The sequence below is a fragment of the Solanum pennellii genome, chromosome 7, assembly GCF_001406875.1.
Source record: "Solanum pennellii chromosome 7, SPENNV200".
In the NCBI taxonomy this organism is placed as follows: domain Eukaryota; kingdom Viridiplantae; phylum Streptophyta; class Magnoliopsida; order Solanales; family Solanaceae; genus Solanum; species Solanum pennellii.
The window spans coordinates 67,277,133-67,294,956 of NC_028643.1; the positions used below are offsets into that span (position 1 = coordinate 67,277,133).

Sequence of the window (17,824 nt, forward strand, 5' to 3'; positions counted from 1 at the left end):
TGCGATTTAGTGCTCCGATGAATACCACCAATGCCTCTTTCTCTCGGTAGTGAATCAATGGACTCAAGTTATACCCAAGATTTGGTAAGTTGATGTTAATAAATTCTGAAGAAGGAAAGAAAAAGCTTGTGTTTGGGATGAAAATGACTGAAAATGATTATGAAGAAGGGGAAAAAAAGTTGGGTTTGGCATGAAATTTCTCCATGGATTTTGGCTTTGTGCTTCTTTTTCTATATTTTTAATGGTGAAGAGATTTCTACAGATGTGATGTTAGTCAGTATTTTTCATCTTTTCACATTTACTGCTTAAAAGAATTGGGAAATTGAATGTATGGAAGTTTCATCTTTTTTCATTATAGCTCACCAAGATCTTCACCATTTTTTCTATCATTAAACAAACATATCAATAGATCAAACAAAACACATAAAAACATATGAAAATGCAAAATATGAAATTGGAGTAATGAAGTTGAAGAAAAAGTTGAATAGAAAATGGAGAAATAATACTCTAAAAATAAATTAAGATCTTATTATTTTACTTTTTATTAAATAATTTTGGTTAATAATTTTTAAAATAGTTATGAAATAATTATGACGTGGCATTAATATATCTGACGTGGATATGACATGTCATTTATGTAAAGGAGAGTGAGCTACACACATGGTCAGAGGGGTTTAAAAATCTCATTTTGGTTAGGTTCAGGGGTCTAGATGACAAAAGGCTAAGTAGGAGTATCCAGAACACAAACTGATACAAGTATGAGGGTCTACCAGACCATTCCGTCTTATATTTAAACTAACAATATAATACAACATAATAGGGTTAGAATAGCCTTTTACTTGATTCTTTCGGTTCACTTTAGCATAACATCTTATACAATGTATGCACCGTAAAAATTTCACATGAGAATTACATTACTAAAATGAAAAAATTCAATAGATCTATAATGATTCCGAACGGGGACTTGAAATACCAAAGTAATTTTTGAGACAATTTTTGATTATATTGGTAACTGAATTGATCTACAAACTAAGCTAATAACGGAAATAACAGAAAATAGGAAAGTCGAATATTTGGCTCGATAGATCTGCAGAAATAGAAGAGAGATAGAAGAGATTGAGAATGAAGAAATTTGATAGAATGAGAAAGATTTCGGAGAAGAAGATACCGTGCAAATTCATGTCCTCTCTATTCTGTTAGTCGGTTATATATACTATTTAATCCAATTGACTGAGTTGGCAAGTCGGACTAATCCCAACCTTGAAGCTCAGTAACTCGCAAGCACATGGGAAGGAGACTCCTCTCTAGTACACTAATCTCTCCGATAGGTCCACTGCATATTTAATATAATGATATATGTCAATTTTGAATCTATAACTCAGGTTAATTTATTTTCTCTTTCCACTTCTCAATAAAATAATAAAATATCATGGTTTCACCTATATTAATTTATAGAGGTTTTATTCTACTAATTTACTCGAGAAAATTGAAGGAAAGGTATTATTTAGGTCTTGAATTAACTATTGGTGATAATGTTGACCAAAAAAAGGTCAAATACACTTAAATAGTTGATTAAGTTAATTAGGGACTCAATTAGTATTTTCAAAAACTTATAATCATTTAATAAATACAAAATAATCCACACACTAAATAAATAAACTTTTCACTCCCTCTCTCTCAAACACTGTCTCTTCTCTCTCGAGGTCTACTTTCTTGGCTGCAGAGTGACGATCTTCTCAAAATTGAAATTGCTTTGATCTTCTAACCAGTTTCTCTGATAACTTTCAACTTTCGACGCCTAACTTTTGAGCTTCCAATTCATCCAAGGAAACATCGATTTGCGGGTAAAGTTTGTTTTTTTTGAAAAACATTAGGGCTTTTAGTTCATTTTTTTAGAGAAATATTGGAATGAACACATCGTTGTAGGTGTATTCTGTTAAGAAATTAGAGCTTTTTAGTTTAAGTTTTATTTATTGATTTCATTCTTTTTAGTTTATCAAAATGTTATCTTGGGCCTTTTTATTATCACGTTTATATAATATTTGCTACTTGTTGTAGTTTTAGCATATGTTTTAGTGCAACTTTGGTCAGTTTAGGTTGTTGGTTTAGTCTAGATATTGCTGCAGTTTTGATAAGTTTTGGCTGTGGTTTAGTGTAGGTATTGCTGTAATTTTTTTTTCAGTTTTTATAGCTGATTTAGTGCAGTTTTTGCAGCTAATTTGTGCATTTTTTTGGTGTTGTCTTGATGTAGTTTTGTTGCTAATTTGTGCATTTATGTATCTTTTTTTTAAGTGATATTTCCTCACAAATGACTACTTTTTAAGTCATTCTTAGGTTGAGTTTGGAAATATGCATATTTCTATATCTATTCTTACTTTTTAAAGTCATTTTCTCATCAATTTGGCAAAGCTAGATGATCCAATCCCAAGTTTTATTGATAATTTTTTTGTTGGCCGTGAGAGAATGTCCCTTTTTATTTTTTCATTGGTTGAGTTTGTGCATGTATGATGTATAGGTATAACTAAATAACGTTTATTGTACATCGTAATATAGATAACTATAGATTTGGGACCACTTCAGCTTTTCGAATGAATCCTTGATCACAAATCTAATTAGTTTTGAACTAGACATTTGTGACTTCAAAAAAAAATAGTTGCTAAGGCCTTAGAAATGGTTGTGACTTCAAAAACAAATGTAACTTCAAAACCAAATGGCGATGACTTCAAAACAAATGAAATCCACTTGCAGCAACCAAAATGTGGTCCTCAAGTTTGTACTGCTATATGTTTTATAATATGCTAAAAAATATAAATGAAGAATATAACAAGTCATTGTCTATGTTTCTTATGGCAGAATATATTATATGTGTCTTATTAGAGCTACTATTAATGTTGCTAGAAAAATGTTGTGATCCTCTTTTCTTTAAGTCCAGTTGTTTTGGTTACTTTCTAGATCTGTCGGAGGATAACAATGCACGTTTTCAAATGAGCATGGTGTATGATCTTCTCAAGCGCAGAGATTAAGTATAAGGGTGATGATTATCATGCTTTGAAAGATAACAACAAGAAAATGGATGAGGTTTGGACGAAAACATACGTCCAATAAATTACCTATCTGTTGCAAGAAATAGGTCATTTGTTGGACCAAAACTTTATCATTTGTTACTGATTTACTTACTTACAATAAATGACCTATTTGTTGCAACAAATAAGTCATTTATTGGATGAAAACTTAATCATTTGCTATTGATTTACTTATGTCCAACAAATGACCTATTTGTTGGCATGGACGTCTTTGATTGGATGGAGACAGATATATAGAAAGTGTGCAGTGAGGGTGCCAACAAACAGGTCATTTGTTGAACGAAAACTTAATCATTTGCTACTGATTTACTTACTTTCAACAAATGACCTATTTGTTGCAAGTACAAATAGGTCATTTGTTGGATGAAAACTCAATCATTTGCTGCTGAAGGACTTACGTTCAACAACTGACCTATTTGTTGCAACAAATAGGTCATTTGTTGGACGAAATCTCAATCGTTTGCTGCTGTTTTACTTTCTATTATAATTTATAGATTATTTTTAATATAAACTACTTTTATTTATAGATTACACATCTTTGGCTTGTCCCCACAGAGCAAGAGTTGCAAATACCATATTTTTTAACTCTAGGAATCATTGACACAAAATCAGACCCTACAGTGGATTTGATAAAAAAAATTGGCTTGAGCAACAATCATCAAAAGGATAGCACTTATTGCTCCTGGTGATGCTGATGATGTTGCAATAAATGTTGATGTTGATGCTAATGTTAATGTTAGTGTTGATATTGGTGATGTTAGTGCTAAAACTGGTGGTGAGCAGAGCATGTTGACTCAGTTGGTGGTACATATGGTGGATTCACCCTTTTCAGTGGACATACCACATATTTTGCTCCTTCTTCTAGCTCATGTTCTACATGCAAATGTGAAGAATGCAAGAACAAAGAGACTCAGTTAATATCTACAGGTGAAGATGTGAAGAAGTCTCTTGATGCTCTTACTAATGTTGTTAAGGAATTGATATCTAAGAGAGGTGTTATTCCATCAAGAAAAATTTCAGAGCCATTCACTCAATTGAAGATTAAGAGAAGAAAAAATTAATTTTCAAGATACTATCAAATATGAAAAAGAGACAACAAATTGCAACTACTCCTCTTCCTTGCAATGTTGATTCATCTTCGGGAGCCATAGAAGAGCAGCAGAAGTCGTAGAAGGTATGGGCTGCTGAAGTCATATTTTATAAGCTGAAGAACCTAATATGAATTGTAATTCATGAAGACTTGTCATATTTAATTAATTATATTTTGTAATTGCTAAAGACAATATTTTATATTAATAGATGTTCAGTTATTTTATCACGAATTCCATTATATTTGCAGATTTTCAAAATGTTAAATTATATTGGTCATCCATTGTAACAAATTATACAAATTAGACATTTGTTGTAACAAATTTTTATATTTGTCGCAACAGATGAATCATCCATTGCAACAAATAAGCATATATGGGTCATCTATTGCAGACAAATAATACAGATTAGACATTTATTGTAACAGATGGGTTATCTATTGCAACAAATAATGCATTGAGATTATAACTAAACTTATAATTGCAAGGTAATTATAATTAAATAACTTTATTTATCACTAATTATGAGCTAATGAAACACTTCATATCAAAATTATCAATTGATTATTTTATTTAAGACGAATACAGTTAGTTGATTATGTAATTACTTTACAACAGATGAGCATATATGCTAGATTATTTTCAATAGATGGGTCATTTATTGCAACAACTAATACATATTAGACACTTGTTGTAACAAATTCCTAATTGTTGCAACAAATGAGCATATATGGGTCATCTATTGCAAATAAATAATACATATTAGACATTTATTGTAAAAGATGGGTTATCCACTGCAATAAATAATGCTTTGAGATTATAACTACAGTTATAATTGCAAGGTAATTATAATTAAATAACTTTACTAATCACTAATTATGGGGTAACGAAGTATTTTATATCAAAATAATCAATTGATCACCTTTTTAAGACGAATACAATTAGTTGATCATGTAATTATTCTACAATACATCGAGAATGTAATTGAATTTATTAATTAAACAAAATTATAATTAATAACTTTATTTATCACTAATTATGGGCTAATGAAGCATTTCATATCAAAATAATCAATTGATTACTTTATTTAAAACGAATACAATTAGTTGATCATGTAATTATTGTAATATACATTGAAAATGTAATCAAACTTATTAATTAAAAGGTGATTATTATTAAATAACTTTATCTATCACTATTTATGGGCTAATAAAGTATTTCTTATCAAAATAATCAATTGATCACTTTATTTAAGCCGAATACAATTAGTTGATCATGTAATTACTTTAACAATAGATGAGCACATATATGCTTGATTATTTCCAATGGATGAGTCATCTATTAGAAAAAATAATACATATTAGACATTTGTTGTAAAAAAATTTTATAATTGTTGCAACAGATGAATCATCCATTACAATAGATGAGCATATATGGGTCATCTATTACAAACAAATGATACATATTAGACATTTGTTGTAACAGATGGGTTCTCTATTGCAACAAATACTGCATTAAGATTATAATTAAACTTATAATTGCAAGGTAATTATAATCAAAATAACTTTATTCATCACTAATTATGGGCTAATGAAGCATTTCATATCAAAATAATCAATTGATCACTTTATTTAAGACGAATAAAGTTAGTTGATCATTTAATTACTCTACAATACATTGAAAATATAATTGAACTTATTAATTAAAAGGTAATTATAATTAAATATCTTTATTTATCACTATTTATGGGCTAATGATGTATTTCATATCAAAATAATCAATTGATCACTTTATTTAAGACGAATACAGTTAGTTGATAATGTAATTATTCTACAATACATTGAAAATGTAATTGAACTTATTAATTGCAAGTTAATTATAATTAAATAACTTTATTTATCACTATTTATGGGCTAATGAAGTATTTCATGTCAAAATAATCAACGGAAAATGACCTAAAATACCTTCGAAGCATTGGAAATGGTATAAAATTACCCTCCATCCACCTATTGGCTCCAAAATACCCTTCTCACCCACCTATTGGCTCCAAAAATACCCTTGTCATCCACCTTTGGGTTCAAAATTGACCACTTATTTAACGGTTTTAAATTCAAACAATTTAAATATTTTTTTAAATACGTGACACTCAACTATATGTTATAATTTAACTTATTAGTATAATTTATAAATCAATCCACTACCTACCCATTACTAATTAAACCCCACCAAATTAATAAACCCGTCACATTACTTATGCAACAACAAGAAAGCTACTTCTAATGAGTGTTTTTAAAAATTTGAGGCGAAAATATCTACAGAAGTAAATTATCATACATTCAAGTGTTTAAATAAAAACTAACAATAAACTTAAAAGTTTGACTATGTTCATCTTAATTATTCTTTCGTCTCAATTATGTGATGTTACTTCTTAGATAATTTTTTTAAAATAATATATTAAAGGCTTAAACACAAATCATAAATATTTATAAAATTATATTTAAAAAAGTGCTTGAATTAATTCGGGATGTACTACTTCTTTATCTTTAATCATAAATTTCGAATTCAAGCTTGAAATAGAATCCGGTTGAATTGTCCTTCTAAATAAGCGGCTCAACCTAAATTTAATTGGGGCTTTGATTCAGACTCGAATAATTTTGGATGTCATTTTCAGGAATCTATAGTTTCGTCGTGTTTTAGTAGTGTTTATGGCAATTTTGATATTATAATTGGTTATTAATTGGGTGGGGTTTAGTTAATACTGAGTGGGTAGTGGGTTGGTTTATAAATTATATTAATAAATTAAATTATAACCAATAGTTGAGCGCCAAGTATTTTAAAAATATTTAAATAGTTTAATTTTAAAATAGTTAAATAAGTGGTCAATTTTGCACCCAAAGGTAGATGAGGTCGAATGGTATTTTGGAGTCAATAGGTAGATGAAAAGGACATTTTGGAGCCAATAGGTGGATGAAGGGTAATTTTGTACCATTTCCAATACTTTGGGGGTATTTTAGGCCCTTTTCCGAATAATCAATTGATCACTTTATTTAAGACGAATACAGTCAGTTGATAATGTAATTACTCTACAATACATTGATAATGTAATTGAATTTATTGATTAAAAGGTAATTATAATTAAATAACTTTATTTATCTCTTTTTATGGACTAACGAAGTATTTCATATCCAAATAATCAATTGATCATCTAGTTACTCTACAATACTTTGAAAATGTAATTGAACATATATGTTTGATTAATGGGTGGGTCATCTATTGCAACAAATAACACATATTAGACATTTATTATAACAAATTCCTATAATTGTTGTAACAGATGAATCATCCATTGCGACAGATGGGCATATATGGGTCATCTACTGCAACCAAATAATACATATTAGACATTTGTTGTAATAGATGAGTTATCTATTGCAACAGATAATGCATTGAGATTATAACTAAACTTATAATTGCAAATTAATTATAATTAAATAACTTTATTTATCACTAACTATGGATAATGAAGCATTTCATATCAAAATAATCAATTAATCACTTTATTTAAGACGAATACAGTTAGTTGATCATGTAATTACTCTACAATATATTGTAAATGTAATTGAACTTATTAATCAAAAGGTAATTATGATTAAATAACTTTATTTATCACTATCTATGGGCTAATGAAGTATTTCATTTCAAAATAAACAATTGATCATGTAATTACTCTACAACACATTGAAAATATAATTGAACATATATGCTTGATTATTTTTAATGAATGGGTCATCTATTGCAACAAATAATACATATTAGACATTTGTTGAAACAAATTTCTATAATTGTTGCAAAACAAAGGATCATATTTATTTGATTATTTTCAATAGATGAGTTATCTATTGTAACAAATAATGCAATAGATAATGCATGTAATGCAAAATATGCAAAGTTTGTTCCAACGGATGAACATCACTAATATATTTTATATAATAAATATGAATATACATAATTAACCAAAATGAGTTAAAATTATATTCATAACTAAGTTCAAAATAACTATTTCACTATTATAATAATTACTGAGCATTAAAAACCTTGTATGTTGTTCTCTTGTGTCCAATATTTTTACATATTGAACACCTATTTTTTCTTGTTGGAAATGATTCTCCGACTCCATTCCTCTTGTTTGTTCGTCTTCTTCCCGATTTACTTGGGTCAACATAGTTTCTCTCTCCAAAATCTCCAAAGGAACAATTGAAGATTCTTCGGGATGCACTAGATTAATTTCCTCACAATATGCAATTATGTATTTTTCCACCAAATAATATGAAGACGAGTACTCATAGATCTTATTTACAAAATGTGCACCATACTGGGATTGAAGAGCTGTCATAGCATGTGGAGAAGGTATTTTGTCCAAGTGATAAACTCTGTATGCACGTTCTACTTTGAAGATCGACCGTGACAACATCACCATGACCGTTGATACTAAACTTGTAACTGTCTATTTAATGGGTCAATAACTTGTTTCCCAAATAGATATTCTTTGAAATAATTTTGCAAATCTCATATTTATTTCATCAAATAAAGCGACGATAGAAAATTCTCTTTCAACTTCAAACATTGCATTCACGAATTCAGCAATGTTTGAGGTCATAATATTATACCTATACAAAAAAAATAACTTAAAAAGATATATAATTATATAAAACTTCAACAAGATACTCAATATATAATATAATGCGTCATCTGTTGCAATATGTCACTCACTTGTTTGGAAAAATTTCTGATTTTGTCCTGGTTTAATTTGAAATTGTAACATGGATTTAACGGGTAAGTCATTTGTTGTAACAGATGAGTCGTCTGGTGCAGAAATGGCTCATATGTCGTAGTAAATCACTCATTCATTGTGACAAGCTTTTGGTTCTTTTCCCAGCTTTCCTGATACTATAATATCTAACCAACGGGTAAGCCCTTAGTGCAACAAATGAGTCATCTGGTGCAGCAGATGACTCATCGGTTACAATAAATGACTTATTTGTTGGGACAAGCTTTTGGTTCAGTCCCAGCTTGACATGATACAGTAATATATCCAACAAGTAATCTATCTGCTACAACAGATGACTTAGTTGTTGGGTACGCGACTGTAAATTTTTGAAGAAACACTCGAACTATCAAAATGAAAATTAGAGTAAAAATCATCAGTTTACTTACCAAAATCACCTATAATGTAATGCTCAATGATATATGAATAAAAATTGGTCTCAAAGCAGCAGTACAATGTGAATTTCAACTGAAGAAGAAGAAAGTGATGTACAATCAGAATAAGATAGTGATAAACAAGAAGAAGAAGAAGAAGAAGAGGAAGAATGATGGGGAAGACGAATGAAGAAGAAGAGCAGCAATAATGAATGACGAAGAGCAGCAACAATGATCCCTAATAATGAAGAATAAGCAAGAGAAAAAAAAAAGAGAAAAGTGAGCCGTTGGTAGTTTTTTTTCCCCTCAACTTTTTAATATTTAGGGTTTTTGAATAAGATGGACTAAAGTGTAAAATAAAAAAATTTAGGGATGAATAATTCAATCCCTTAATTCTTAATTTAAAATTTGTCACCCCTACTCGATACTTAAAACTTGAGTCACCTATCCGTAATTTGAAACTTTTTTATAACCCTATTCATTGTCCCAGTTTACTCGATAAGGTCATCTTAATCCAAGTATACAAGTACAAATGTAACTATACGTTTTATGTATAAACAATTATTGCGACTTCGTTCTTGTTTTAATATATAGAAAATACGAATTACAAATAAATTATACATGAAATAGAACATGAAGGAGAATTCTTGTAGAAAATAAATTTATTCATGACAATCCAATAACAGGTCTCAATTCAAAAGAACAAAGCACACAAAAGAAAGCAGAATATTCAATGCAAACAAACAAACAAACCAATAAGCAATGAGAAAAAAATATCACTTCATAATGATTTACACTCTCTTCTTGTATAGCAATCAATCAAGAGATTATGTTAAAAAAATAAAACAAATCCAGACATTAAATTGATAACAATATGTGTTAGTCAATTAAGCCCATTTGGCTAACATGGACATAAGTCCAGCACCAAGAAGAAGTGAAACATTAGCCCCTAATTGAAGCTTTCCATTGCCTTGCATTCTTGGATTCATAAAATCGGCTGCTAAAAAGTCAACGAGTGCCATATAAATTAAGATGCCAGCTGAAGCTGAATCAAATATACCTTGCACGATAAGAGCCGTTGGACTATTCTCATCGTAAACATTTGTTATTCCTAGTCCAATCGCAATTCCAACTGGAGTTGTGAGGGAGAAAAATAAAGCCATTATTGTAATTTCACGACACTTCAATTTTGCCTGTAAAAAATCCAAACTAGAGTTTAAATTTTTGTTTCTCCACGTATTTACATAATTAGATTACTTAAAATATAAGTTCTATGTAACTCAATTTTAATAAGCAAGATGAATCTCCAAGAACAAAATTCTTAATTCTATTGATTAGTTGATGTGCCGACGCCTAAAGTTTTGTCGTGGCTAATAATGTATACAACTCTACATTGTTCACCATTACATGAAGCATCTAATAATGTATACAACTCTAGATTGTTCACCATTGAAATGAGGCATCTAAGAATTCGAATTGAAACTGAACAGACCTTTATATAGACATAAACTATGATTTAGGGTTGAGCAACCTCTAAGAATTCGAATTGAAACTAAACACACCTTCTAGAGTCCCAATTCGAATTGAACTCATCTTATAGAGTCCCACAAAACTTCAATACGTAAATGTCTACAATTCTGTTTGCTAATTTTTTTCAAGAACAAAGTAAATTTGATTCTTAAAATTAAAGTTTTCGTTGAAACCTCCATCATGCGAGATGAGAGTTTGCAATTAGACACACTTGGAGCATATATAATAATTACTATGAAAACGAATTATACTAATCTAGCAAAACTTGATAACCCAAGTATTTTTTATTACCTCAAATAGAGAAGGCATTAACCCTAACCATTGACTAGTCATTATTTTATTAGTAAAGTAAAAATAATTACCTGAGCAATGCATCCACCAAGTCCCATGCCTTCAAAAAACTGATGAAAAGTCAAAGCAGCAACAAGAGGCTTTATGGTTTTGGGACTTTCAGAAGCACCCAAAGCTATTCCTATTATCACTGAGTGCACTATTATCCCCAATTCCAAAACCTATTCTCCACACCAAAAATGTTAATTCAATACATATATTTATTAGTCCGTTGTAGTCGGTATATATAACTTAAATCATTACCTGAGAAATCACACGATAACGAAGAAGCTCCGAATTAGAATCAACCATCATTGTTGTTGAACCATGTGCATGGGCATGAGAGTGAGTATGGACAACTCCTCCTTCATCTCCAACCTCAGTCCCCACCACTCCATTTTTCAAATTCTTCTTATTATAATAAGACGTTGCATAAGTATCCACCATCAAAGTTGCCATCGCCGAAACCATAGCAACAAATCCACAAAAAGGGAAATCTCCCCATGGATGTTCTGGCAAACACGGCGATGTCAAACTTTCAAATGCATCAGGAAGTACATGTATAAACCCCGTTGATAGGATAACACCAGCCGCGAAAGCTTTAATTATAAAGAAGAAATTCCTCTCTGGGCTTAAAGCGGGAATCACCTTGCCCAGAACAGGAATACACACCCCAATAGCACTCGCTACCAATATGGAAGCGAGTGCTGCCATTTTGTACTTGAGTGCCTCACTTTTGTTTCTGTCTTCATCCTCGGGATCACAAGTACATTCACCTAATACTATTGCAGGAAGAATCAATAGAATGTACCAAAATATCATCTTCGCCATGACCAATGAAAACTTTTTTGAAGTGCTTTTTTAAAAGTCAAACTCACAACACAACATCACCCTAGTCACATGAAGTGTCTAAATAAAAGAGAGAAAACATTTTTCTAAAAAAAAAATGTCAACTTTGATAAATAAAAAATAAGAGAAAAGAATGTCAAACATGGAAAAATATATATTAAAAGGTACATTCATACTTAATTATCGTATAAATATTCGGGAACACGTATTTAATGATAAGAAAAAATGAAGACATAATTAAGACATTAAAACTAAACAAAGGAGAAAGAATTAAGTAAATTAGAGCTAAAAAGAGTCTTAACAACATTACTAGTCGAAAAAGTGTCGACATATGTTGCTCTTATTTATTAGCTGACCTTTAATTTATTTTTTCGTTGATTTCCATATGAGGTTATCCTTTATAAATTACTAGTTAAATTGAGTTGATTTATTCCTCAAGAGTTGTATTAACAAAATAATTCTATGCGTGCTAAGACGTTCTTGTCATTCTCTTTTAATATCTCACTAAAAATAAATAAAAGAAGGTTTTCAATGTTAGCACCTCTGGTACCTTGTGGTTAGTTTTACAAATAATCAATTGAGATTATAATTAAAGCTATGTACATTAAATGTGAATACAAGATTATACTCCCTCCTTCTTATTTAGTTGTCAAAAATTTTCTAATTTGATTTTCTTTTTTTATTTGTCATTTTTGACAAATCAAGAAAAGAAAAATAGCTTTAAAACATACAATATTGGATTCAGTTAACCACATCTACAATTAATATTTTGGTATAATACATAAATATTCAATGGCACCCCACATGACAATTTTGTATCCTACATGACATCATATGTGTATTATGTCATGCTAGACACTTGTGTATACTTGTTCAATTTTATAATAGTTTAAGGGTCTACTTGTGCATATTCAAAGTTGGAGGACATAGTTATCCATTAGCGTCAAGTTAAGGGTCATGCTTATGTATTATGCCTAATATTTTCACATATATACACATACATTCAATGTTTACTTTGAAAATTTACGTAATCATATATATACTTGCATATTTTGAGTTAGGAAAAGATATTATACATGCGCGAATACATTGTATTTTGCCTTCGTTTTGAATACAAAAAAGAGTAAATTTTAGGTTTAGCAAAGATAAACAATATATTTATATGTTATTTAGTTATAGTTTGCATAATTGCACTCTATAACAAACATAATGTTCGCTATGGAACATCAGATTGTATAAATCGATGGCAGGAGCATCATATTTGTATAAATCGCTAGCAGACCTCTCATTTATATAAAGCACAACAATTGTATATTGATATCGGTTAGATAATGTGTATATATATATCTACTATGTATATGTATCAATGATTGTGTTTGTATATCTACATAAAATATGAACTTGTATACAATTGAATCAAAATAAAATATTTGTATATCCAAACCTCTCTCTTTCGATTTATATATACAACACAAATTATACATTGTAATTTGTATAATATGTGTTTGTATAAAGCGAGTTAGAGAGAAAGGCAAAAGAGAACTGAACAGGGGAAGATCTGTATTTATATAATTATAAGTGTATAGGACGAAAATATATGTATTTGTATATACAGTTTTCTCTCGCTTTATACAAACACAAACGCAATTTATCATTTGTATTTGTATAAAGTGAGAGAGGCCGGGGAGAGACTAGCGAGCGGGAAATGAAGAGTGGCAAGCGAGAAATCTAGGAAGAGAGGCGAATGACAACTATTTGCTACGGGTTATAATTAAATCACTTTGGGCCGCAAAGGTATTCTGGGCTATTAAATTTGTATTAAAAATGAATTAAAAATGATCAAGTGAAAAAAAAATATTATTACTATGAATGGTAAATATTTTTTTATTATAGTATATTTATGTAAGTTTCCCTTTATACATTTTTCTCATACAAAATTTCTTGCAATAGCCCAGAATACCTTTGCAGTTCCAAGTGAAGGTCCAAGGGAAGATCCATGTGCAAATCCAAGGGAAGTTCCATGTGCAGATCCTAGGGCAGTTCCAAGTGAAGGTCTAAGGGAAGTTCCAAGTGCAGGTCCAAGGGAAGTTCCAAGTGCATATCCAAGTGCAGGTCCTAGGGCAGTTCCAAGGGAAGGTCCAAGGGAAGTTCCATGTGCAGATCCAAGTGCAGGTCCTAGGGCAGTTCCAAGTGAAGGTCCAAGGAAAGTTCCATGTGCAGGTCCAAGGGCAGTTCCAAGTTTCACTCAACAATCAACTTCTAGTGCAACTGGCCAAAAAAAAAACTAGCACAGCTTTGATAGGAGGTGCATCTCTTGCCTATAAGAAACCAAGATAAAAACAAGCGAAGACAACTGGTTATGGTCTCTTATTTGGATCAGGTGGCAGTGTAACTGAGAGGGTATGTATTTTATCATTTAAACACATTAAATTATTTTAATTGATATTAGTTCATCTCTGGGTTAAGACTTTGTTATTCTCTCAGTCTGGAAATACTGATAGGGTATTACATAGTGCCACATTGACAAGTTCAACTCCTACCAATATTGATCTTGGTTACAAACCCAAAGGACTAAGGTGGAAGGGAAGAGCTGCAATTACTCAAAGGCAGCTACGAGAGGAAAGTTACAGAAGCACTCAAGGCACACCAAGCACTCAAGGCACTCAAGGCACACATTAGACTTCACTTTATTTAGCTTAATGACATGATCCCAACTAACTTTATTTTGATTAATGACTTGATCCCAACTGTTTTGTATATGAATTTGTGTTAAGTTTCTATTGGGAAGACTTTGTTTTTCTTGTACGAATTTGTGCTTGAATGAAGTTATTCAGATTTCTGACGTAAATGCAATCCATTTCATTATCAAATAACACATAGTACAAATCAATATATCTTAAATATAACAGCTACAAACCAAATAACAACAATCACAATAAATACTAGTGTTTGATCCTTGTCTTCCTTGCCTTCGTTGTCTTCAATGTGTTCCTTGTCTTCCTTTTCTTGCTTGCCTTGAACTGGTTGATGAATTGTTGATGTTGTATTGTTCATTAGCATCAACCCATTGGAAGAATCCACACCCATTACCGGGTGAACATTTTTGGCAGCCCCAAAAAACATTCTTCCAGGATTAGTTGGTGTTCTTGATGTCTTTAGTTCAGCATCTATTCCACAGTAGCAACATCGAACTGTCATCGTGAAGACCAACAAAAATACAATAGAATCAAAAAAAAAAAAGAGACGAGTAGATTGAAGGAAAAAATGAAAGACGCCAAAAATAAAAGAGAAATTTTTTACAGTGACAAGATTGAGAAAAAAAGGAAAGAAAAAAGCTCACAAAGGCATTAACAATGGTGTTGAGTGAATTAAAGAAGAAGAAATAGCCTTTAAAGGTCAAAGTATGACCGGTAGTGCCTTTTTAAGGCGTCTCACGCTCTTCCTTCGACTAAATCACACGCTTCATGTGGGTTAATTCCACATAGGATGCCACATCAAAAAAAAGTATTTAAAATGTTGGTTTTGGATAGGTTCAGGGGTCCAGATGACAAAAGGCTAAGTATGAGTATCCATAATACAATCCGATACAAGTACGAGGGTCCACCAGGCTATTCTGCCTCCAATTTTCCCCCTTAAAATCGATGGTCTTTAATTTTTACTCTTCAAAGTTTAAAATAAAAATATATAGCCGATAGTCGAAAATGTCCTCAACAATGGAAAAAATTAAAATTCACAAGTTGAGTTAAAGTTATGTCTCAGGCATAAGTTCAATGACTAAGTTATACCCCACGACATAGGTTCAGTGACAAGTTATACACCAAAAATTTTAATAAATAATATCCTGGGCACAACTTATGCACAAGGCGCAAGTGCAGTGACACAAGTCATATGTAAAGACAAGAAATTAAGCTCACTACACAAGCTATGCCCACAGGTATAAGTTCAGTAACACAAATTGTCTCAATATAAAAGTCGCGCAGAAATAAGATACTATAAAACTTATGTCCCTAGGAAAACATTCTCTAAAAAATTTTGTCATGCAAATTATAAGGTTACTTTTAACTCACAATTTTCATTAAATGAGTACTAAGGGCAAAAATTAAAGATTGAGAATTTAAACAATAAAATTAAATATCATCCCCAAATTAGAATCAATTTTATTAGAGGTGTCAAAAATAATGATGTGTAGTTGAATCAATTGGTGTTTGATCGGAGAACTACAAGACAATTGTTTACTCCTGTATAACCAACATGACATAAAGCTTTGGAATTTGACCACACAAAGAGAGGCGTTAGAGTCAGATTCAACACAAATAGTGTTGACAAAGAAGCAGCTACTACAACTAAAAAATCTGATCCTATCAAGATATATATATTGAATTTTTTGTGTTGTAATAGTTAGTTTCTTTGTATGATTCCGAAATAAGATTTTTTAACTACTTTCTTAATTTATCAAGGGTAGTTGTAAATTTTAAATTGCTTGAGTTTTGAAGAAAATCCAATGAAATAAAAGATAGAAGTAGAATAATGTTCCTACAAAAATAAACATTTTTTTCTTTATAAACGAAACGGAAAGTAATTACTTTAAATTAGATTGTCAACCATGTCATGCTTCATGCTAATATTACCAACAAGAGTTGTGGTGGAATGGTAATAATAGTACTCCTTCATCCTTAATCAAGAGATCTCGGATTTGAGCTCCTTTGAGTATCGATCGAAGTCGCTTTGCTAGGGAGCGCTTTACACTCCAATATGGAACTTCCTAGCGTAAATTTGAATTTAGTCGAGCTTTAATATAAATACCGTACATCGAGTGGGAAAAAAGATATCTCACGAAGAAATGTTTAAAAATATTATTTAAGTCAACGATTTTATGTCATAATTATCGTCTAACAAGCCAGTGTAAACTTTTGTGGCTTATCTGTTACTCTCTCTGTTGAAAGGTAGGTGGTGTGTTTATAATTTTTAGTTAAGTTTGTTTGGCTAATTTTAGTTGTGAACTCCTTATTTTAGTCAATTATATATAATTGCTTAAACAATTCTTACCTTAGGTGGGCAAGGGGATCTTTGACTTCTCCGGCAATCCCTTACAGCCATGTTTCTTTAGGTTTTGTTCTCATTTTTTTAATTATATTTGACTTTTTTGTCCTTTAAAAGAAATTCGAAGTAGTATATCATAGAATTCTATTAATCGAAGACCATTCTTCTTATTAGGGCCGTTCATGGTTATCGTTAACAATCACATCAATTGCAATCAGATTCAAACCAATTAAAAAAAAGTTGATATTTGATTTAGTATGGTTGTGTTGGATTTTTAAATTTTGAAAATCGATACTATTGGGTTTGATTTTTATTTTACTAAAAAACAACCGCAAAAATAACCAAACGGATCCAATAAATTAGATATATAAATTTTATAATTATTTATATATTATTCATAAATAAATTTAAAATGTTTTGTTAAATTTTAATTAGCTCAAGTCTTTGGGTGTGTTTGGTATGAAGGAAAATGTTTTCCAAGAAAATGTTTTCCTAGAAAACAAGTAGATTTTGGACTTATTTTCTCATGTTTGGTTGGTGAGTAGAAAATATTTTTCGGAAATGATTTTTAGTGTTTGATTTATGAATGAAAAATATTTTTGAGGAACATCTTTTATTTTTACTAGAGTAGAAAATAATTTATGAAATTGAAAATATTTTTTAAAAATAATTTTTTTTTGGGTGGTGTGGTGGGGGTGGGGGTTA

General features: G+C 30.5%; 1 protein-coding gene, 1 long non-coding RNA gene and 1 pseudogene across 3 annotated transcripts; 2 read left to right on the plus strand and 1 right to left on the minus strand.

Annotated features, from left to right (window-relative positions):
* Positions 1 to 1,675: 1,675 nt before the first annotated feature.
* Positions 1,676 to 4,405, plus strand: LOC114077951. Of its 2 annotated transcripts, none has more exons than XR_003579332.1 (3): positions 1,676 to 1,844; positions 2,933 to 3,078; positions 3,611 to 4,405. It is a non-coding gene; the product is annotated as an uncharacterized LOC114077951 (long non-coding RNA). The 2 variants fall into 2 exon arrangements; XR_003579331.1 differs by having other exon boundaries at positions 2,953 to 3,078.
* Positions 4,406 to 10,014: 5,609 nt separating this feature from the next.
* On the minus strand, positions 10,015 to 12,113 carry LOC107025472 (zinc transporter 5-like). Its single transcript, XM_015226256.2, has 3 exons — positions 11,495 to 12,113; positions 11,263 to 11,412; positions 10,015 to 10,563 (listed from the first exon to the last, which is right to left on the minus strand). Exons 1-3 carry the CDS (start codon positions 12,059 to 12,061, stop codon positions 10,258 to 10,260), a joined length of 1,023 nt encoding a protein of 340 aa, XP_015081742.1. The 5' UTR covers positions 12,062 to 12,113; the 3' UTR covers positions 10,015 to 10,257.
* Positions 12,114 to 13,784: 1,671 nt separating this feature from the next.
* On the plus strand, positions 13,785 to 14,471 carry LOC107025197 (annotated as a pseudogene).
* Positions 14,472 to 17,824: the final 3,353 nt, after the last annotated feature.